Source organism: Coregonus lavaretus (genome assembly GCF_964263955.1).
Source record: "Coregonus lavaretus genome assembly, chromosome: 35".
Lineage (NCBI taxonomy): Eukaryota > Metazoa > Chordata > Actinopteri > Salmoniformes > Salmonidae > Coregonus > Coregonus lavaretus.
Window position 1 is genome coordinate 4,108,163 of NC_140022.1, and position 24,561 is coordinate 4,132,723.

Consider the following 24,561-nt stretch of genomic DNA (forward strand, 5'->3'; position numbering starts at 1 on the left):
TCTTATACTCATTGTGGGTTTTTCCTTGACACTGCAAGAATGAAACTGACACTGCATCTCTGTGTGTTATGGCTGTTGCTGGTATGGAGCGCAGGGGCCTCTGAAAGGAGACCCCTCAAAAGGACAATCTTACAACGAACATCCCTCCAGGGGGGGATTTTTAACAGAACACAAAATATGTTGAACTCTGACAGTATTGCTCCTTCCGCTATAAGTGTGTCCCTTGTGGCGAGCCATCATGACAAAATGCAGAGAGATGAGAAAGCTGAGCTCCCAACAAGAAGAAAAGGACCGCCAAGCAGAAGAGTTATGCCAAGCAGAAGAGTACCCCAACAACCAAAGAAACCCATAAACCAGGTTGTCAGTGGCGCTGGCACATCTCAAGGCAACAGTAAACCAGTGACAGGGGTGGTGGTTCAGACTCCGTCCATACCAGCCCGCACTGTACCCGGCAGCGCAGGCTCCCTCAACGTCTTGGCCAGCTTCGCAGGGAAGAACCGGGTCCTCGTCATCTCCGCCCCACATGACTCAGACGGCTACTACCGCCTGATGATGACCCTCCTCAAGTCGGACGTCTACTGCCAGATGGCGGAGCGGCACATGCAGATGATAGTGATGTTCCACCGGGAGGGAGAGCGGGGTGGTAAGGTGCGGCGGGTCAACGCCAAGGGACAGGTCACGGAGGAGCCCCTGGATACGGTCCTCATCCCCAGGCTGATGAACTTCCTGAAGTTGGAGGAGGGGAAGTTTGGCATGGTTCTCCTGAGGAAGACCCTCCAGGTGGAGGAGAGGTACCCGTACCCGGTCAGGCTGGAGGCTATGTACGAGGTGATGGACCAGACCCACATGCGCAAGCTGGAGAAAGCCAGGCAGAGGGGCTTCGTGCAGAGGTGCAAGGCGGCCGGTGTTGAGGGCCAGGTGGTTGAGTCTCAGGGCCAGGGGGTATTGACCACGGGGTCAGAGGTCAGAGTGAACTCTACGGTGGAGAGGGTGCCAGTGAGGAAAGTGGTGCAGAGACCAGCTCAAGGACCCAAGGCTGTGACAGTTACCACAACCCGACCAACCTCCACAAAACCAACTACGACCACAAAGCCAACCACAACCACCACAACAACAAAGTCAACCACAACCACCACAAGAAAAACAACCACAACAAAACCAACAACAACAACAAAACCAACAACTACCACCACAACAAAACCACCACCAACAACAAAAGCAACCACGACCACAACTACAACAAGGCCAACCACAACCACCACAAGAAAAACAACCACGACCACAACAAAACCAACAACTACTACAATCACCACAAAAGCAACCACCACAACAAAACCAACAAGAACAACAAAACCAACAACTACAACCACAACAAAACCACCAGCAACAACAAAAGCAACCACGACCACCACCACTACAAAACCAACCACCACAACAAAACCAAAAACCACAACAACACGACGAACCACAACCACAACCACCACAAAACCCACAATTCCGAAGCCCTTGGTCCCCCAGACAACACCACACTGGGACCTAGAGGTCCCCACCACAGACGAATCCTCCTACACCCTCTCAGTGACCCACAAAAATGGCAGAGATGACGTTACAGAATCCCACAGAGACCATTATGAAGAAGACACAACCGACGATACCAAACATGGCCGACAAGTTGTTACCTCTCCATCTCAGCTCACTAACGACAAACCAACTGAAGGTGGGGAAGAACTGGGCAGTGAATTTAAGGTTCACCCTGATGCACAGGTGAAAACAACTTCCCCCAAGAAGAGCAAGGTCAAGCAGCCTGTCAATGCAGAGAGGAAGAAAAAGGCTGATAAATCAGGGGAGAAGAGTAAAGCAGACAAGAAGAGGTCGAAGGCTGCTAAAGACAGTGATGGTGGCTTCTATCGTGGTAGGAGACCAGGGAAGAAGGCCGCTATTAACCAGGCGAAAGAGGCAGACAACGAGAGGCACCCCACAAAACAGCCAAACCCCTTAGTCTCCTTTTTTGGTTATTTTGAGAAGAGACGACGTCTACTTGTGAGTATTCTGTTGTATTACATAAAGGTATTGATTAAATCTGATAAGGAGCATGCATATTGGTAGACTAGAACTGAATAGAACAGAATAGAACAGAATAGACACATGATACAACATTCACTTCTCTTTCCCTCCCAGGTGATCACTACTCCAGACGAGGAGAATCGTATGTACACGCAGCAGAGAGATGAGTATCTGGAGCATGTGTGTGAATTGGGTGTCAGAAAAATCTCTCTTATCACCATATTTGGCTCTCTGACCAATGGCACCATGAAGATGGACCATTACCAGGCTGGTAAGTAAAGTCTTGAACTTTTTGTTGCTAATTTTCTATTCTATTTTACTCTGATGACAAGTGTAATAAACGTTTGTGGTTACAGAGAAGGATCAGCCTCTGAAAGGCATGAAAGAAGAGGACTTCACAAACCAGTCACTCATCAGAGCCTTGAGAAAGGACTTGGGACTGATATTTGATGACTACTATATGGTGCTGACTGACTTTGATATGAAAGTGAAGGTTGGTTCGTCTTGTTTCCCTATAAAGGTTACTGCGGTATAATAACAATGTATTATTGTATACTGCTACTTAGTATTGTGCATCCTGGATGCACTTCTTATTTTGATGAAAGAGCATTTAACTTTTCGCTCCTGTGTCTGAGTGAAAATCCATCATATCGGTTGAGTGCTTCAATAACTCAATTTTACTGCAGTGAATTGATACAGTATCATCCGTGACACGTTTTCTGTCTAAAGACGGGATATTGTTTTCTGTCCCCATTCACAGCAAGAATATGAGGTGCCCATCGCCATGACGGCTGTGTTTGACTACATAGACTCGTTCTCCTCACGCATCAAGGAGATGGAACAGCAGAAGAAGCAAGGAGTGACGTGTAAGAAAGAAGACAAATCCAAATCCTTGGAGAACTTCCTCTCACGGTACTAGTGGGCTTTTGTTATTATCTAGGACTATGCAATTGCAATATAAGAGTGTATGACTGCAGTTTCAAGTCAACACAACTGACAAATACACTTGCCTAAAACTGACACTGACATCCTGTGTGCTCCTGGTCGAACATATATGCAAATAAATAAAGCTATGCATTCGTAACCTTTTTTGTTCCTCTCAAATGCTCGTGGAATTTTGTTTGTATATATTTGATGTCATTGTTTTTTCGGTGTTTATATTTTTCTAGGTTCCGCTGGAGACGCAGGCTGTTTGTGATCTCCTCCTCTGACGACGAGGAATGGGCCTATCAGCAGCAGCTCTATGCCCTGACCAGCCAGGCCTGCAATCTGGGTGAGTAGTGATGTCACACTGTTGTCTCAGGCCTGTACGGTACATTAGACGTTTCGTGATGATTTCACCGGGGCCCTTAAGTGTTTGTTTTGGCTGCGTCACACCCATTTCCGGAGATGTTCAGAATGTGTGGGCACAATTTGGTCAACTAGGGTGGCAGGTAGCGTAGCGGTTAGAGCGCTGGGCCAGTAACTGAAAGGTTGTTGGTTCGAATACCTAAGCCGACAAGGTGAAAATATGTTGACGTGCCTTTGAGCAAGGCACTTAACCTTAATTTGCTCCAGGAGCTCTGTACTACAATGGCTGACCCTATAAAACAACACATTTCACTGCACCTATCTGGTGTATGTGACAATAAAACATGACCAAAACAATGTTTTTGCCTGTTACGTTCAAGAGCAGACACATTTCCCGAATACCTCACCAGCGCACTCCCTCAAGCTTATAGAGAAAGTGCAGGGAGTGTTATCTCTCAAATACCACTCCTGAAACACACTGTCCTTATCCCTTGTTGTTACTGTCTGTCACTGTTGGTCCAACGAGCCATGCTGTACAAGCATCATTATATATCTTTTAACATCATTATCATTATATATAAATTAACTTTTAACAGAAGATAATCTCATGGAATGTCCCCTTATTTGTAGCTTGCAGAGTCTGTCACAATTAGTTTTAACTGTTGCAAAATATGTAACAAACTGCATTAGCTATGCAAACAAACGAAAGGGAATATTTGGCGTTTAGCTATAACATGCCTGAATTGTTTAGGTTAGATAATGGACACCACTTTAAAGCTTAGCTAGGATAGAGGTCTCTTGTGACTCACCAGAATGTTTGGTATTTGGTTTTGAACTTGTTGTAGACAATGTGGTCAACTACTCATGTTGGTCTAGCGCTGATGAAAAACATTGTTCTTAGTTTGGGAGGACAGGCTATTATTTAGCTGCAAACAGAGTCTTACTGTGGATGACATTAAGAGCACTGGGATGAAAGATCTGCAAATTAGAAACATTTGCAATTCGAGAAAGGAATCTGGCCAACACAGTGAAACTAATAAAACAAGACTGTTGAGCTTCAGTTGTATGCATGCTTTTTGTGCTTCTACTGGGAAATGCTTAATGGACTCAGTTTGGCCACATTGCATAAAACCACTGCTTACACCTATATCCATACCTTCAGATCTACTAGATGTCTTTGGGAAGGCGCTAGGGCTTGGTTTGAAATTGGTTTGATATTGGGCGTAAGAGGTGCAGTGGTGTAATGGGCAAGTGAAATGACTTGTTTTCAACTGGCTCTACTCAGGCCTGCGCCACTTGTCTGTGCTGAAGCTGATTGGAAAGGACATGGAGGATATGGGCGGGACCCTTGAGCTATATCCAATCAACGGTAAGAAACTGAGTTATTGTTACCATATTGGTGGAAAAACCCTGAGCTTATATGACTGAAGTTTTGATTATGTAACTGAAGTATTCTTCTTCTTCTTTTTTTTTTTTTTTTTTTTTTTCTTCTTCTTTTTTTCTTCTTTTTCTTCTTCGTTTTCTTCTTCTTCTAAACATTATGTTGTTCTTAATGTATGAAATCAATTAAAGTTAACCCCTCAACCCTGCTTGTGTCACAGGTACTGCCACTGTGGAACGTGAGGATGTCTCTCCCTCTCTGGTGAAGGACATCAGGAACTACTTCCAGATCAGCCCGGAGTACTTCTCTATGCTCCTGGTGGGGAAAGACGGCAACGTCAAGTCCTGGTACCCGTCTCCCATGTGGTCCATGTCCATCATATATGATCTGGTTGACTCCATGCAGCTCCGTAGACAGGAGATGGCTATCCAGCAGTCCCTTGGTATGCGCTGTCCTGAGGATGAGTATGGGGGCTATGGTCATGACAGAGACCCGGATGGTTACCACCGTGGATATGGTTACTAATGGATTGAGAATATGATGTTCCCCTCAGGATGTGTTCCATTTTCTATTGAGGTCTGGTTGTGGCCTTGTCCCATGAACTATATGAAGCTATTGTATGAATGGCATTTCATGAAGGCTTTTTTTGCATTTTGATAACTGTGAAGTTGTTTTTATAAGAATTGACTTTCCTATAATAGATTATGAAAATGCAGCATACTTTTTCTTCCATTATATTTTTGTCTATTGAATGTATGAGTTGTTTCACAGGGAGAATGGAGATTTCAGATTAAAAACATTTGGCAATTGCCTTTTATGTTTTGCATATATCTTTTTTTCTTGTATGGAGATATACAGGCAACTGCCAAAATAAAGGTAACACTTCAGTAAATGAGGGATACAAAGTATATTGAAAGCAGGTGCTTCCACACAGGTGTGGTTCCTGAGTTAATTAAGCAATTAACATCCCATCATGCTTAGGGTCATCATCAATCAAATGTATTTATAAAGCCCTTTCTACATCAGCGAATGTCACAAAGTGCTTATACAGAAACCCAGCCTAAAATCCAAAAGAGCAAGCAATGCAGATGTAGAAGCCCGGTGGCTAGGAAAAACTCCCTAGAAAGGCAGGAACCTAGGAAGAAACCTAGTGCGGAACCAGGCTCTGAGGGGTGGCCAGTCCTCTTCTGGCTGTTCCCGGTGGAGATTATAAGAGCACATGGCCATTAAGGCCAGATCGTTCTTCAACCCCACCCACTTTGCCAAAGCAAAGCCCCCACACCACCAGAGAGATATCAACAGACCACCAACTTTACTACCCTGAGACAAGGCGGAATATAGCCCACAAAGATCTCCCCCACCGCACGAGCCTGAGGGGGCGCAAAACAAGACAGGAAGATCACCTCAGTGACTCATTCCACTCAAGTCCAGTATAGCGAAAAAATGCCTGGCACGACGTGATGCACCCATCGTAGGGACGGCATGGGAGAGCACTAGCAAGCCAGTGACTCAGCCCCTGTAATAGGGTCAGAGGCAGAGAATCCCAGTAGAGAGAGGGGAGCCGGCCAGGCAGAGACAGTAAGGGGGTTCCGTCACTCCAGTGCCTTGCAGTTCACCTTCGCACCCCTGGGCCAGACTACACTCAATCATAGGACCTACTGAAGAGATGAGTCTTCAGTAAAGACTTTAAAGGTTGAGACCGAGTCTGCGTCTCTCACATGGATCGGCAGACCATTCCATAAAAATGGAGCTCTGTAGGAGAAGGCCCTGCCTCCAGCTGTTTGCTTAGAAATTCTAGGGACAATAAGGAGGCCTGCGTCTTGTGACCGTAGCGTACGTGTAGGTATGTACGGCAGGACCAAATCGGAGAGATCGGTAGGAGCAAGTCCATGTAATGCTTTATAGGTTAGCAGTAAAACCTTTAAATCAGCCCTAGCCTTAACAGAGGCAAGCACTGGAGTAATATGATCAAGTGTTTTGGTTCTAGACAAGATTGTAGCAGCCGTATTTAGCACTAGCTGAAGGTTATTTAGTGCTTTATCCAGGTAGCCGGAGAGTAGAGCATTGCAGTAGTCTAATCTTAAAGTGACAAAAGCATGGATTAGCTTTTCTGCATAATTGTTTGACAAAATGTTTCAGATTTTTGTCATGTTACAAAGATGGAAAAAAGCTGCTCTTGTATTATTTTTGATCAGGGTCCAGAGTAATGCCGAGGTCCTTCACAGTTTTATTTGAGATGACTGTACAACCATCAAGATTAATTGTCAGATCAAACAGCAGATCTCTCTGTTTCTTGGGACCTAGATCCAGCATCTCTGTTTTGTCTGAGTTTAAAAGTAAAACAATTGCCGCCATCCACTTCCTTATGTCTGAAACACAGGCTTCCAGGGTATGCAATTTTGGGGCTTCACCATGTTTCATCAAAATGTACAGCTGTGTGTCGTCTGCATAGCAGTGAAAGTTGACATTGTGTTTCCGAATGACATCACCAAGAGGTAGCATATATAGTGAAAACAATAGTGGTCCTAAAACGGAACCTTGAGGAATACCGAAGCTTACCATTGATTTGTCAGAGGACAAACCATCCACAGAGACTAACTGATATCTTTCCGACAGATAAGATCTAAACCAGGCATGAACTTAGGGTTTCCAATCTCTCCAAAAGAATGGGGTGATCAATGGTGTCAAAAGCAACACTAAAGTTTAGGGGCACGATGACAGACACAGAGCCTTGGTCTGACGCCATTAAAATGTAATTTACCACCTTCACAAGTGCGGTCTCAGTACTATGATGGGGTCTAAAACTAGACTGGAGCCTTTCGTATACATTATTTGTCTTCAGGAAGGAAGTGAGTTGCTGAGAAACAGCTTTTTCCCCCCAAAATTGAGGGGAAAGGGAGATTCGATATAGGCCGATAGTTTTTAGCATTTTCCAGGTCAAGGTTTGGCTTTTTCAGGAGAGGCTTTATTACTGCCACCTTTAGTGAGTTTGGCACACATCCGGAGGATAGGGAGCCATTTATTATGTTCAACATAGGAGGACCAAGCACAGGAAGTAGCTCTTTCAGTAGTTGTGTTGGAATAGTGTCCAGTAGGCAGCTGGAAGGTTTAGAGGCCATTACTATCTTCGTGAATGTGTCGAGATATACAGGATAAAACAACTTGAGTGTCTCCGTTGATCCGAGGTCCTGGCAGTTCTGTGCAGACTCAGTAAGAGAAATACGCATATTGAAAGAGGAGTCCGTAATTTGCTTTCTAATGATCATGATCTTTTCATCAAAGAAGTTCATGAGTTAATCACAATCGAAGTAAAGGCCATCCTCACTTGGGGAATGCTGCTTTTTAGTTAGCTTTGCGACAGTATCAAAAATCTATTTTGAATCGGTTTTATTCTCCTCAGGTTGGAAGTAGGCTGATTGAGCAGCAGTGTGGGCTTTTTGATATTGCGCGGTAGACTTCCAATTTGGTGGAGCGCCATTTTCTGTAAGCTTGCTTCAGGGCTCGTGTATTTTATGTATACCAGGGAGCTAGTTTCTTGTGACAATTTTTTTTTTGCTTTTAGCAGTGCGACTGCATCTAGAGTATTACGCAAGGTTAAGTTTAGATCCTCGGTTAGGTGGTTAACTGGTTTTTGTACTCTGACGTCCTTGGGTAGGTGGAGGGAGTCTGAAAGGGCATCTAGGAATCTTTGGGTTGTCCGAGAATTTATAGCTAGGCTTTTGATAATCCTTGGTTGGGGTCTGAGTGAATTATTTGTTGCGATTGCAAATGTAATAATAATGGTGCTACAATAGTTCAGGATTATGAGGAAAAACATTTAGATCCACAATATATTTTCCACGGGACAAAACTAAATCCAGGGTATGATTGTGGCAATGCGTAGGTCCCGAGACATATTGGACAAAACCCACTAAGTCGATAATGGCTCCAAAAGCCTTTTGGAATGGGTCTGTGGAATTCTCCATGTGAATATTGAAGTCACCAAATATGTTAATATTATCTACCATGGCTACGACGTTCGATAGGAATTCAGGGTACTCAGTGAGGAATGCGGTATAAATTGCCCAGGATGCCTATAAACAGTAGCTATAAAAAGTGATTGTGTAGGCTGCATAGATTACGTGACTAGAAGCTCAAAAGATGCGTGGGTGATTTGGTCACTAGTGTAACCAGGAGGAGAGACCTCATTTAACACAGTATATTCATCAGGCTTGAGCAATGTTTCAGTCAGGCCAATCACATCACAAGTTTATGATCAGTGATTAGTTAATTGACTATGACTGCCTTGGAAGTGAGGGATCTAACATTAAGTAGCCCCAGCCGGTGGCACCTTAAATGGGGAGGATGTGCTCATAGTAATGGCTGGAACGTATAAATGGAATGGTATCGAGCACATCAAACACATTTCCATTCCATTTACTCCATTCCAGCCATTACTATGAGCCGTTCTCCCCTCAGCAGCCTCCTGTGGATGTGAGGTATTATCACAATATATTTCAATAATGAAAGGAATGGATGAAGGCTTTATACCAGTGAAATTGCTGATGCGAACAACGTCATGTTTATTTTTGCCCGACCTAGATCGGGGCACAGACACGGTCTCAATGGGGAAAACTGAGCAGACTACACTGATTGTGCTAGGGGCAGACTCCACTAAGCTGGCAGGCTGGCTAACAGCCTGCTGCCTGGCCTGCACCCTATCTCATTGTGGAGCTAGAGGAGTTAGAGCCCTGTCTATGTTGGTAGATAAGTGAAAGCACCCCTCCAGCTAGGATGGAGTCCGTCACTCCTCAGCAGGCCAGGCTTGGTCCTGTTTGTGTGTGAGTCCCAGAAAGAGGGCCAGTTATCTACAAATATATTTTGGGAGGGACAGAAAACAGTTTTCAACCAGCAATTGAGTTGTGCGAGTCTGCTGTCGAGCTCATCACTCCCCTGTATACAAATTCCCAGTTGCCCATAATTGTTTCTACCATGGCTAGAAGAAGAGATCTCAGTGACTTTGAAATAGGGGTCTCAAAGGAGCATAGGGGGTTTAAATGGTGTGTGTTTCTGTGTGTGTGTGTGTGTCTCAGTCATCAGATCTCAACCCAATTGAACACTTGAGAGATTCTGAGTTTTCCACCATCAACAAAACGCCAAATTATGGAATTTCTCGTGGAGGAATAGTGTCACATCCCGCCAATATAGTTCCAGATACTTGTAGAATCTATGCCATGTTGCATTGAAGCTGTTCTGGAAACTCGTGATTACTATGTTGGTGTTTCCTTTATTTTGGCAGTTACCTGTATGCAGTGTCGATTTTAGCATGTACATCTTGGTGGGGCAAACTCCCCAAAAATGTTTCAGATGCATGCCAGCAAAGCCACTATACAACACAACACTAACAAATACATGAATTGCACTATAACGGTGACAAATGATGCCCACAAACTGTTAGGGCCTACATAAAGCTTTCCCAACAGCAGAGCTTTCTTTTCAGCACCATTTGAGTGAATCCTTACCACCGCTACACCTGGCTATCAGCGGAGCCTTGTCTGGCAGCAAAACAGTTAATTCAGCATTAATTACTGCCTTTAAAAAAAAAGATAGCTGCTATGGCTGACTTGCTTAAACAAATGCGGTTTCTACTGAGTGGCGCTGTCAAGGTATCAGTGTAATGCGGTAGGACGAAGTCAGGCGCAGGACACAGAGCTACTCAAAAAACGTACTTTACTCGTAGGTATCTTGAAGAACATACCTACACGCAGGGAGGAACAAACCCACTCACATACAACAACCAAAACATGGACAAACACGCACAACACACAGTGTGAGCCAGAGGGTTAAATAGGGAAGACATAATTACATGATGGGAAACAGGTGAGACCAATACAGACAAAACAAGTAGAACATAGAAACATGGATCGGTTAGCAGCTAGTACTCCGGTGACGACGAACGCCGAAGCCTGCCCGAGCAAGGAGGGGCAGCCTCGGCTGAATTCGTGACAGTACCCCCCCCCCCCCCCCCGCTTGACGCGGGGCTCCGGCCGTGCGCCGACCCCGGCCTCGGGGACGGGCAGGAGGATGTGGAGCAGGGCGAGTCGGATGACTACGGTGGAAATCCCTCAACATGGAGGGATTGAGGATGTCCCTCCTAGGGACCCAGCACCGTTCCTCCGGACCGTACCCCTCCCACTCCCAACGAGATACTGCAGGCCCCCCACCCGACGCCTCGAATCCAAGATGGACCGGACCGAATACGCCGGTGCCCCCTCAATGTCCAGTGGGGGCGGAGGAACCTCCCGTACCACAGACTCCTGGAGTGGACCAGCTACTACCGGCCTGAGGAGAGACACATGGAACGAGGGGTTAATATGGTAATTCAGAGGAAGCTGTAACCTATAACAAACCTTGTTCAATCTCCTCAGGACTTTAAATGGCCCCACAAACCGCCGACCCAGCTACCGCAGGGCAGGCGAAGGGGCAGGTTTCGAGTCGAGAGCCAGACCCAGTCCGCAGCCTCACTGCGGTGGCGGTCGGCACTCGCCTTTTGTCGCCTGATGGCCCACTGCAGGTGTACATGGGCAGTGTTCCAGGTCTCTTCCGAGCGCCGAAACCACTCATCCACTGCAGGAGCCTCGATCTGGCTCTGATGCCAAGGTGCCAGGACCGGCTGATAACCTAACACACACTGAAAGGGAGAAAGGTGAGTGGATGAGTGGCGGAGTGAGTTTTGGGCCATCTCTGCCAGGGGATAAAACCCGACCACTCCCCCGGCCGGTCCTGGCAATAGGACCGCAGAAACCTACCCACATCCTGGTTAACTCTCCACCTGCCCATTACTCTCGGGGTGAAAACCTGAGGTCAGGCTGATCGAGACCCCCAGACGTTCAATGAATGCCCTCCAGACCCTTGAGGTGAACTGGGGACCCCGATCCGATACAATATCCTCAGGCACCCTGTAGTGCCGGAAGACGTGTGTAAATAGGGCCTTAGCAGTTTGTAGGGCCGTAGGGAGACCTGGCATAGGAATGAGACGGCAGGACATAGAAAACCGATCCACAACGACCAGGATCGTTGTGTTCCCTTGTGAGGGGGGGAAGGTCCGTAACAAAATTCACCGATAGGTGGGACCACGGCCGTTGTGGAACGGGTAGGGGTTGTATTTTCCCTCTGGGCAGGTGTCTAGGTGCCTTACACTGGGTGCACACCGAGCAGGAGGAAACATAAACCCTCACATCCTTGGCAAAAGTGGGCCACCAGTACTTCCCACTAAGACAGTGCACTGTCCGACCAATGCCAGGATGACCAGAGGAGGGTGACGTGTGAGCCCAATAGATCAATCGATTGCGAACTTCGAGCGGCACGTACATACGACCCTCTGGACACTGGGGGGGGAGTGGGCTCGGTACGTAACGCCTGCTCGATGTCCGCATCAACCTCCCACACCACCAGACACGACGCCGGAAGTATGGGAGTGGGCTCAATGGACCTCTCCTCTGTGTCATACAGTCGGGACAGGGCGTCTGCCTTAGCGTTCTGGGAACCTGGTCTGTAAGTAAGAGTAAACAAAACTAGTGAAGAACATGGCCCACCTTGCCTGGCGAGGGTTCAATCTCTTCGCCGCCCGGATGTACTCCAGATTGCGATGGTCAGTCAAAATGAGGAAAGGGTGTTTAGCCCCCTCAAGCCAATGCCTCCACACTTTCAGAGCCTTAACCACAGCTAACAGCTCCCGGTCCCCCACATCATAGTTGCGCTCCGGCGGACTGAGCTTCTTAGAAAAGAAAGCACAGGGGCGGAGCTTTTGTGGCGTACCCGAGCGCTGAGACAGTACAGCTCCTATCCCAGCCTCGGACGCATCCACCTCAACCTGGAATGCTAAGGAGGGATCCGGATGAGCCAGCACTGGAGCCGAGGTAAACAGGTCCTTCAGATGACCAAAAGCCCTGTCCGCCTCAGCTGACCACTGCAGTCGCACCGGTCCCCCCTTCAGTAACGAGGTAATGGGAGCTGCCACCTGACCAAAGCCCCGGATAAACCTCCGGTAGTAGTTGGCAAAACCCGAGAATCGCTGCACCTCCTTCACCGTGGTTGGAGTCGGCCAATTACGCACGGCCGAAATACAGTCAATCGCCATCTCCACCCCTGACGCGGACAGGCGGTGCCCTAGAAAGGAGATGGACTCTTGGAAAAACAGACATTTCTCCGCCTTCACATACAGGTCATGCTCCAACAGTCGACCAAGCACTTGACGCACCAGGGACACATGCTCGGCCCGTGTAGCGGAGTATATGAGAATGTCATCAATATACACCACAACACCCTGTCCGTGCAGGTCCCTGAAAATCTCATCAACAAAGGATTGGAAGACTGATGGAGCATTCATCAACCCGTATGGCATGACGAGGTACTCATAGTGCTCAAAGGTGGTACTGAATGCTGTCTTCCACTCATCTCCATCCCGGATACGCACCAGGTTGTACGCGCTCCTGATATCCAATTTAGTGAAGAAGCGCGCCCCGTGCAATGACTCCGTCATACTAGCAATCAGAGGTAGTGGATAGCTGTACTTCACAGTGATCTGATTAAGACCACGGTAGTCAATGCACGGGCGTAAGCCACCATCCTTCTTTTTCACAAAAAAGAAACTCGAAGAGACAGGGGAAGTGGAACGCTGAATGTATCCCTGCCTCAGAGATTCGGTGACATAGGTTTCCATAGCCACCGTCTCCTCCTGTGACAGAGGATACACGCGACTCCGGGGAAGTGCAGCGCCTACCTGGAGGTTTATCGCACAATCCCCCTGTCGATGGGGTGGTAATTGAGAGCCAAATTGGCATATTCAGGCGGAATGTGCATGTTGGAAACCTGGTTTGGTCTTTCCACCGTAGTTGCCCCTACGGAAACACCTACACACCTCCCCGAGCACTGACTAGACCATCCCTTGAGAGCCCTCTGTTGCCATGAAATAGTGGGGTCATGAGAGGCTAACCAGGGAAGCCCCAACACCACTGGTCACGCAGGAGAATCAATCAGATAGAGACTAATTTTTTCCTCATGACCCTCCTGCATCTTCATCCAGAGTGGAGCTGTGACCTCCCTAATCAGACCTGACCCTAAAGGGCGACTATCTAGGGCATGTACAGGGAAAGGCACAGCAACAGGCACAATAGGAATCCCTAAACTACGTGAAAACTGACGATCAATAAAGTTCCCAGCTGAGACTGAATCTACTAGCGCCTTATGCTGGGAATGAGGGGAAAACTCTGGAAATACAACATCTATACACATATGCGCAACAGGGAGCTCTGGGTGAGTCGGGTGCCTACTCACCTGAGACGGTCCACCAGTGCTCTGCCTACCGCCTCGATTCCTGAAAGACCCTCCTCAGCACCGACCAGCAGTGTGTCCTCCGCGGCCACAGTTGGTGCAGGAGATGGCCCTCCTTCCGGTCTCCCTAAGTGCATCACCTCCGAGCTCCATAGGAGTAGGGTTGGAGGTGCTGGGGGATGGAATGGACGGCCCCTGATCCGGACGTCCGCGGGTTGCCAACAGGTTATCCAGCCTTATCGACATGTCCACCAGTTGGTCCAGGTTAAGGGTGGTGTCCCTGCAGGCCAGTTCCCGACGAACGTCCCTGAAGTGTCCCTGAAGTCCAGTGCAAAGTCGTGTGCGCTCCTCCTCCCCTGTCTGAGGTGGAATAGACGTTCCCCCGCCACTCTCCCCTCCGGTTGATGATCGAATACCGCCCGAAAGCGGCGGGTGAAATCCTCATAGCGTACTGACGCTACGTCTATTCCTCCCCACTCAGCGTTGGCCCACTCGAGCACTCTTCCAGACACACAGGAGATGAGGGTGGACACGCTCTCGTATCCCGAGGGAGCCGGGTGGATGGTAGCCAGGTAGAGCTCTACCTGGAGCAGAAAACCCTGGCACCCGGCAGCTGTACCATCGTATGCCCTTGGAAGCGAGAGCCGAATCCCACTGGACCCAGGTGACGAAGGGGTGGACAGCGGTGTGGGTGGTTGTGTAGTTGAAGGAGGTGTAGGACCACCACCTCTCTCCCGTCGCTCCATAGTGTTCAACACGCGCTCTATTGCGGTGCCGAGAGTCTGGATCATGGTCGCCTGCTGTCGGACACGTTCCTCCATTGATCCGGATGAAATTAATGTACCTGCTGACTCCATATTTTGGTGCATGTTTCTGTCAAGGCATCAATGTAATGCGGTAGGATGAAGTCAGGCGCAGGACACAGAGCTACTCAAAAAACTTACTTTACTCGTAGGTATCTTGAAGAACATACCTCCACGGAGGGAGGAACAAACCCGCTCACATACGACAACCAAAACGTGGACAAACACGCACAACACACAGTGTGAGCCAGAGGGTTAAATAGGGAAGACATAATTACAAGATGGGAAACAGGTGAGACCAATACAGACAAAACAAGTAGAACATAGAAACATGGATTGGTAGCAGCTAGTACTCCGGTGACGACGAATGCCGAAGCCTGCCCGAGCAAGGAGGAGGGGCAGCCTCGGCTGAATTCGTGACAGGCGCAGTGGTCTAAGGCACTGCATCGCAGTGCTAGCTGTGCCACTAGAGATCCTGGTTCTAATCCAGGCTCTGTTGTAGCCGGCTGCGACCGGGAGACCCATGGGGCGGCGCACAATTGGCCCAGCTTCATCCAGGGTAGGGGAGGGAATGGCCGGCAGGGATGTAGCTCAGTTGATAGAGCATGGCGTTTGCAACGCCAGGGTTGTGGGTTTGTTTCCCACGGGGGGGCCAGTATGAAAAAATAATAAAAAAATAATGTATGCACTCACTAACTGTAAGTCGCTCTGGATAAGAGCATCTGCTAAATGACTAAAATGTGAGATGTACAAACTATGGCATAAGGGAACGATGAGCAGATAAGAGACAATCTGTAATTTCAATTGAGACATTAATGAGCAAGCCAAAAAAAAGTGTTCAGCACTTTTGAAATGTACAGCGACCGAATTCAGAACATGGGCTGTTCTTACAGTATTCTCCCTGTACATAAAGTCAGAACCGTAGGATAAATAAAGGGGTCATATAAACAGACAATGAAAGCTCTTACAATATTCGAAGAGGACATTTCTCTAAAACAGGCTATAGGCTACATGTGCACCACCAAGTCGGTACAGTAGGCTAAGTTATAAGGGGGAAAGGGACCAAATGATTAAGGCGAGGCACATGGCTACTAACAGCTTACTACACAACATACACTTAGTATTACTTTCTTAGCTACAGCATACATATCTCCCTGGCATATTACATCATTTATGCAGCAGCATACATTACATTTTTGGACTCACCTTGTTGTGCTGTGCTCACTTGAACAGGAAGGTGGCGCGGCGGTCAATCTTGTGGGCAAATTTTGTCATCAAACTTTGTCATCAAAGTCTGGCATTCTCTGGATTTATGGTGCTTTCAAAACAACTGGGAAAAAAATTAGGTTGAATCATGACGTCAGTGATCTTCAGGTCGGAGCTCTAGAGGCCCGAGTTCCCGACTTGAAATTCCGAGTTGGATGACCCTTCAAAACTTATTTTCCCAGTCGGAGCTCGAGTTCCCAGTTGTCTTGAACTCACTGAAGTCTGAGATTTCCCAGTTCCGAGTTTCCAGTTCTTTGGAACGCGGCAGAAGTCATGTTGGATTGACAGCATGGCCAGTGTATTCAACCTTTTCTGGCCCATGGTGTTGTATGTGAATGTTGGTGTTGTTTGTGAATGTTTCTCCTTTTAAGCTTGGAAAAGAGACCCTTAAACCCAGACTTGGACCACACACCCTCTCCACTGAATAGCAGGCTAGTGATTGCTTTTCAATGCTTGCAGTTAGCCACTGATTCCTTCCAAACCACTTATTGTTGAATTTGCTATTTTCAACTTGTTGAGTAATGTTTATGTCCAATGGCCGATGAGCACCGATACGTTTTATCTATAATTTCTCTTCATGTGACAAGGATTGAAAAGGATTTGCCGGTAGATTGTCGACTTGATCAATGATGATGACTGCTTGTCTAGCTTGCTAACTAAGATTTTGAAAGTATGATGTTGACATGATCAGTCCAATCAAAGCTACGGTAGATATAACGTGATTTGACATCATTTTATCTGTGGCCAATGACCTTGAGCCTTCTTGGTGGACACTTCTAATGTAAATCTATGGCAGCACCCAAGGGGCTTGAATTTTTGAGCTCTCCCTGTAGATTTTGCGGTGACGTATTGTCCCCATGAGTGACAGAACACTGAGCCAATCATGGCGCAACTAGAGAACATTACCAACCCCTACGCTCTGTATTTTCCGCTGGCTGCCCCACCACTACAGAAAGCACTGAGCTAGGCTGAAACTCCTGCATTTTGGAGCTGCTGTAGTGTCGAGTTAAAGTCGCTAGTTATTGCTGTAACAAAGGAGTCCGCTCATACTGAACTTTGATCATAAGGTTTATTCATATCACAAGATTTCAGCATGAGTTTACGGATGTCCAGATCACCCGGAGAGCAGTTCCCAAATTGCAATGTCTGCTATGCCGTTTTTGTCTCTAGCCTATACTTATAATCTTCCCCAAAATATGGGCTGCTCCCTCTACTGTCCAATCCCCTGTCTACAACACACAGACGTCTCTGTCCTATGTGGCGTCACACTAAAACCATTCCCTTTGACACTAAATAAACATCCTCTCAAGTTCCACTTAAAACCATTAACAAAGTCATAATCTTAATACACTACACTGCTTTACTCAAGAAAGCAAAAAAGAGACCATGTTTGTATGTGGCTTTATTAACTCAATTTCTTTTATATATATATTGTTTGCAAACTGATGTTTGAAAAATAAAAGGAAAGCCGCACACTCTAGGAGCTCAGATGCAATAATGGGCAGCCCACTTTTTGGAAGCGAACCACTCGATTTCTTCCCTACGTTATATCGGCATCGAACAGGTCACCCTCCCTAGGAGAGGGGGTAACCTCGACAACTTATTGTTAAAACGAGAGGCTGCCTGGATCTTTTATTTAAAGACCCTTGCTCCCTTCGGTCTCAACGTAGACTTTGATTTGAAGCCATTCTTGTGATTTTGCTATTCATTGTACATGTTATGGGCCTATGTAGCCAAGTATCTATGATCATATGCTATCCATGTTTTTTTATGTTGTTTTTATCTGTGAATTGGTCAATGCTATTAGGCCACACCCGGCCATGATTACAGACACCTGAGTGTGTCCTTTGACACTATATAAACTAGTGACCCGCAGTGTTTGTCATTATACCCTGATGAAGACAGCTTGTCTGTCGAAACGTTGGTTATTAGGATATTAAATTATTGCATCTGAGCTCCTAGAGTGTGTGGCTTTCCTTTTATTTTTCAAGTGTTTTACGCCGTCAGCCAGCACCTCGCCTAAATAGGTGTGCGTTTCTTTCGCCTTTATGCAAACTGATGTTTGACACGTATTAATGCCAAAATCACATGCAAAACAGGCAACCCCCCCCCCAAAATATATATAAACAAAATATATACAATACCAGCCAAAAGTTTGGACACACCCACTCATTCAAGGGTTTTTCTTTACTTTTACTATTTTCTACATTGTAGAATAATAGTGAAGACATCAAAACTATGAAATAACACATATGGAATCATGCAGTAACCAAAAAAGTGTTAAACGAATCAAAATATATTTTATATTTGAGATTCTTCAAAGTAGCCACCCTTTGACTTGATGACAGCTTTGCACACTCTTAGCATTCTCTCAATCAGCTTCATGAGGTAGTCACCTGGAATGCATTTCAATTAACAGGGCTGCCTTGTTAAAAGTTAATTTGTGGGATTTCTTTCCTTCTTAATGTGTTTGAGCCAATCAGTTGTGTTGTGACAAGGTAGGGGTGGGATACAGAGGATAGCCCTATTTGGTAAAAGACCAAGTCCATATTATGGCAAGAACAGCTCAAATAAGCAAAGAGAAACAACAGTCCATCATTACTTTAAGACATTAAGGTCAGTCAATACGGACATTTTCAAGAACTTTGAATGTTTCTTCAAATGCAGTCGCAAAAACCATCAAGCACTATGATGAAACTGGCTTTCATGAGGACCGCTACAGGAAAGGAAGACCCAGAGTTATCTCTGCTGTAGAGATAAGTTCATTAGTTACCAGCCTCAGAAATTGCAGCCCAAATAAATGATTCACAGAGTTCAAGTAACAGACACATCTCAACATCAACTGTTCAGAGTAGACTGTGTGAATCAAAGGTCTTATTCCAGATTGAAGAACTCAAATGTTTTTTAATTTTCCCTTGATGCCTGGGTCTGTCATAATCTGGCAACCCTTGAGCGGTCCAGCAAATCTCTCGAGACTTTAACAGCGGAAGGGGATCCTCAAATGACAAGTCATGTGATCTGTAGCTGACAAATGCAGTCAACAAGCTATGCTTGTGCTGGTGAAAACAACTGAAAGCAGACGGTCCTTCCGCGTTTGAAGACGCTCACATCTGTTGGGGGATCGATCCGATAGCTAACATGCAGAACGCCATTAATTCCGTAAAAGGCACGGCCCTTGGTGTGGCCGAGTTTTTCACTCCAGTACTGAAGGTAAGTTAAATTAGCTGGCTCGCTAGCTAGCTACTGTAGCTTGCTATCACTCAGCAATGATGATGTGGAGCATGCTAACATGCTAGCATGCGTTATCGGGAAGTCTTCCCTCAAGTGCTCTCAACAACATGTATTATGTAGCTACAATTCGTTGTTAACAATCCTGTTGCAGTGTATAATCTCAGTATATTACATATTTTGAGGTTTCTTGGCGTTGATGACTGTCTTATCAATATGTCATTGTAGCTAGCTTCACATGATTCCAGTTAAGCACATTTGAGAAATGTGACAGTCAATGTTTGAGACCTTCAAGTAATAAAGAATGGAATGTCTAACCTCCTCTGTAATTAAATAGTTTGCAGGCAGTCACACAAAGGAAAAGTTAAAGATATCAAACTCTGCCAACACAACAATTATATCCCTTCTTTATTTTGTCTGACAGGAATCCAAATTCAAGGAGACTGGAGTTATCACTCCAGAAGAGGTGAGAAATGTGTCTTTCGTATCATTTGTAACGGAGTCACTTTTAAAAGCCCAATAAGTCACACGTATGTAGCCTTTCATCATTTGGGAAAATAAGTGCAACTGAAAGAGATTTCCAGAAGTGTCATCTGACTGAACTATCACAACTTCCTATTAAATCTCTCTTTTCTCACCATTAGTTTGTAGCTGCTGGAGATCACCTTGTTCATCACTGCCCCACATGGAAATGGTGAGTGTCCATTGGAGTAAGATTGATACTCTAATATTGTACACGCTACCCCAGGACAAGGGTTGGCTCAATCCAAGTTAATTCTGAAATTGAATTACACTCTTATGAAGAAATGCCCATGTTCTAAATCCCAGTACATTCCAGAATTGAATTACACTGTTATGAGGACATGTTCCTATGTCCAGTTAAACTAACAGGAATTGAAATTGACTTTACCCCACCTCTGATATGATATTGTAGTCAGCTAAATTGCACTTCTCAAATCTAATTAGTCTGATATGAGCATGTAATAACTCTGGATTGATGTTATGCTGTCTCTCCAAATATAGAATCAACTACAGTATGATGTTTTGACAGCACAGTAGTCCCAGATGTCACATCATGTTTATTCCCTCCAGGGTGTCTGGGGAAGAGGAGAAGGTGAAGCCATATTTACCCAAGGATAAGCAGTTCCTATTAACTCGCAATGGTAAGAACTGTGTGAACTTTGTCTACAATACTGTTACTTGTCCTTATTGTTGCTGTAGTAATATATATTGTTGGTGTGTGTGCGTGCCTACAGTTCCTTGTTACAAGCGCTGTAAACAGATGGAGTATTGTGATGAACTGGAAGCCATCATAGAGGAGGATGACGGCGATGGGGGATGGGTCGACACCTACCACAACTCAGGTTGGACACTTTAGACATTTCGTGTGACAATGGTTCATTTTCTTGGGTCTTTTTTGTTGTAGTGCAATATGCCTTAATTATTGATGTGCTGCAGAGTGCAGTTTCAGGAATACATTAGAAATAAAGTTTGCTTTTGGGTTTGTTTGTCCAGGAATGTTGATGTTTCAAATTTATATTTTAGGTGTAGGGGGAGTTACAGAAGCCGTGCGAGAAATCTCATTGGACAATAAGGTAGATTTTGATTGAACATTTACATTTTGTTATTGTATCCTAGTAATCTGCATTGATAATGAATGTTTCAAACTAACAACCTTAGATTAATACCATTTGCAGGCGTCTTTTTAAATAGTTGTATTCCTTTGTTTTTAAAGGACAACATGAACATGAACATGAACGTGAACTCTGGTGCTAGTGGGAACGGTGATGATGATGAAGATGAAGGCGAGGCAGCAGATATGGAAGGTATCTTACTCTATACTCCTCAAGGAATATACCAAAGATTTGTATAACTAAACCAAGATAGTCCACAGCCTGTCGTTTTCAAATGGGAACAACTGAGTCATAGTGGGCAGAACAAGCAAGGAGGTGGGCAGAGCCAAGCACGAGCTAGCGAGATCCTATTAGTGCGTTCTAGCACACGTGCATATTTCCATTAGGGAACACCTACACTGTGAAGTGCGCATGTGCAATAACTAAATTCGCCTTTGCACTCCTAAACAATGCAATTTTTTTTACTTTGGCAAAGGGTAAAGTCTACAAAACTTACTTGACTGTCCATAACATATTTTAGTTTTGTGAACAGAAAATTGAATTGAGATCAAATGTTTCATCGATGAGAGAATTAGCAGAATGTCGGACCAAAATCCATCTTTTCCCACTGCTGGCCACTGGGCTTCCTCTCACTACCATAGTTGGTAGTGAGTGGAAACGCCAAGCGGATGCTTCACATTTATACATCTGGTGAAATATCTGTCTCATTGTTCTATCTGTGGTTATACTTCACTAGTAATGTAATGTAATGGTTCAGTTTGTGTCTTGTTCTGTTCTTTCAGAGTATGAGGAGAGTGGACTACTGGAAACAGATGAGGTCAGAAGTTCACAGTATTGTTGTAACTTTTATTGTACATCGCATCCGTTTCCAGGAAGTGTCTCTATTCTCCATTTTTCACTTCCTGTTAGGCCACCCTGGACACCAGTAAAATGGTGGACTTGTCTAAATCCAAAACGGGAGAGGCTGGGAACGATGACATCCTGCAGACTCGAACCTATGACCTCTACATCACATATGACAAATATTATCAGACTCCTCGACTCTGGCTGTTTGGATACGATGAGGTAACGCACTTATTGTACCTTGTAAACTAGCTCTGAGCAGTACGGAGTCAGCTTAGTGTAATTGGGTTTCTAGGGTAGACCAAAAAGTGTATCCTATGTCAGTTACAAAACATGTTGGCATTTAGATACTGCTGTGTGTCTTTTTGGGTTGCATTGTGAATATTATTGAGGACGTACATCCAAAAGTGCGTTCTTACAGCTGAGGAAGAATGATGTCTTTGACTTACCTGGGAAACCGAGTTCCTGGGTTCTATGTTCTGTTTACCATTTTCCCTCTCACTCCTACAGGACAGACAGCCCCTGACAGTGGATCAGATGTACGAGGACATCAGCCAGGATCATGTGAAGAAAACGGTCACCATCGAAAATCACCCCCACCTACCACCCCCTGCCATGTGCTCTGTGCATCCCTGCAGGTAAAAGCGAGAGATCATGAACATGCTGTCAGTGTCTCAAAATGTGAGGAGTGCTGATCTAGGATCAGGTCCCCCTTTCTATTAATTATAATCTAAAGGCACAACTGATCCCACATCAGAACTCCTATTCTGAAACGCTTTTTGAGTATGGGCCCTGATCTGACGTTACTACTCATTGAGGGAGCACTTATGGTCCTGTAAACGAATGTTGCCACTTCCTGTTTTCCAGACATGCTGAAGTGATGAAAAGGATAATCGAGACCGTGGCGGAAGGGGGAGGAGAACTTGGAGTTCATATGCATCCTTTAAGTGAATTGTACGCTGAGCTGAAGTCAGTCAAGTGTTTTTAATGCAGCTTGGCGATTTAATATGTATCATTATGTGAGGGATAATCGAGGGGCTATGTGTTCTGTGGAAGGTGTGTTCCACGACGCGCTAACGGAGTTGCATTAATTTCAAGAGAACGCATAGAGCCCCGAGTTTTTTCCCTTACATAATGATATAATATTCACAATATTCCCAGCCTCTCCCGTTTATTCCTTTCATACCATGGCAATAATTTAACACATTTACCGCTTGAAATGTGTTCAACATCCACTGAAGTAGCTAGCAAGTTTACTAGATAGCTACAGTAGTTGCCTTGGTAACCAAACAAAGAAATCATCAGTCGTAGCCCTTGAGCAAGGCACTTAACCCTAATTGCTCCTGTAAGTCGCTCTGGATAAGAGCGTCTGCTAAATGACTAAAATGTAAATGTAAATGTAGCTTGCTGTTATGAAAATCGAATTCAACGTTTTCAATTCGACTTTTGCTTTCAAACGCAGCTCAAAGAAGGTAGACTTCAATGGCTATAGTTGAATTCTACCGTGCTGATATACTGTGCTTTATAGTGAAATGAGTATTCAACAATGCCATGGTATAATTCAATGTAACCCAAGCTAATAAGGTGAGTTGTGAATAGAAGTGATCTTGCTAATACTGTTTCTCTTCCATTCTTGCCTACACATTATTCCTTAACTTAATGTTTCAGGTATCTGTTGATTTTCTTGAAGTTTGTCCAAGCCGTCATCCCCACGATAGAATACGACTACACAAGGCACTTCACCATGTAGCTCCATCCTACAGAGGTGTAGGCTACTCCTGCAAACATCTTTGAGTGTAGAAGGAATCTGTCTTCTGGCTGGCAGCATTAGTGGGGTACGAAATGTTGTCTCTGGGAATGACTCTTGGAATGTTCTGGGTACTCTGACACTCTTTCCGTGGGGATAGGTTGAATCGTTGGAACGCTGAGGGGTTGATAGGTGTGTACACATGTCGGTAATGATGTAATCCCAATGATGTAATGGCTTTATGTGGTGACTGATCTCGCAGTGTTTTTGTCTGGAAGATTCTCACTCTGTACTTGGCAAATGCCATCTCTGCACTTAACAACATTCAAAGATAACTATATATTTATTTTACATTAATTCACTGACAGATATGCTTTCAAGTTTTCTCCATTTGCTTTTATAACCACACAAATAATTTTTTTTACCATAGTAATGGTGCCGCTTTAATGTCCTCTCAAATGCTTACCAATTAAACATCTTTATAAGCGTTGTTGATAGAAATCGAACTATTTTTTGCCCACTTCGTACTATAGCTTTTTCAGTGTGATGCACTTTGCTGGACTAATGTTTGGACCTCATTACTGATTCAGACTGATGCCGGTTTGTCTTAATGCTAAACTGTACATGGTCTACTGGGCCCAGGGCCATCGTTGGTTCCTGTAAGTGGGGTGGATGTCCCTTTTTTAGGGTTTTATTTGCCCTGCTCTTCTTCTTTTACCCTGCTCCTAGTTCCACTGTCTTGTCCCGTAGAGATGACGTCATGATGATTGTGTTGTACGAATGTGAGGGTTACTTTTGTGTGATGACTCGCAAGGTTACCTGTATCACCAGAGTATGCTGAGACACAGTATATCATCAGGAGTTTGACTGTGTCTTCTCAAATATATAAAGACTTCAGGCAGTCAGAAACCATCCAAGACTTTTCTCTTAACCTCTGCAAAGGTTCATCCACATTTGGCTAAGGGTCTGCACGGTCCATTCATTGTTAACTAT

The 24,561-nt window shown here is 45.3% G+C and overlaps 2 protein-coding genes across 3 annotated transcripts; both read left to right on the forward strand.

Moving 5' to 3' along the window:
• On the forward strand, window positions 1-5,546 carry LOC311109481 (coiled-coil domain-containing protein 80-like; the record flags this gene model as incomplete). Its single annotated transcript, XM_084152397.1, has 7 exons — window positions 1-2,040; window positions 2,179-2,335; window positions 2,421-2,557; window positions 2,825-2,976; window positions 3,234-3,337; window positions 4,640-4,723; window positions 4,956-5,546. Coding segments are annotated over 7 exons (2,979 nt in total), but the record flags the coding sequence as incomplete, so codon positions are not given.
• A 13,583-nt stretch (window positions 5,547-19,129) lies between these two features.
• LOC311109837 (ubiquitin-like-conjugating enzyme ATG3) lies at window positions 19,130-24,058 on the forward strand. Of its 2 annotated transcripts, XM_084152839.1 has the most exons (12): window positions 19,130-19,326; window positions 19,769-19,810; window positions 19,989-20,038; window positions 20,437-20,507; window positions 20,601-20,708; window positions 20,890-20,939; window positions 21,080-21,170; window positions 21,761-21,795; window positions 21,888-22,043; window positions 22,332-22,459; window positions 22,689-22,757; window positions 23,490-24,058. In XM_084152839.1, the coding sequence occupies exons 1-12, from the start codon at window positions 19,255-19,257 to the stop codon at window positions 23,569-23,571; spliced, it is 954 nt and encodes a 317-aa protein (XP_084008965.1). In that variant the 5' UTR covers window positions 19,130-19,254; the 3' UTR covers window positions 23,572-24,058. The 2 variants fall into 2 exon arrangements, with proteins under 2 accessions (XP_084008965.1, XP_084008966.1); XM_084152840.1 differs by lacking the exons at window positions 19,130-19,326; window positions 19,769-19,810 and having other exon boundaries at window positions 20,024-20,038; window positions 20,368-20,507.
• Window positions 24,059-24,561: the final 503 nt, after the last annotated feature.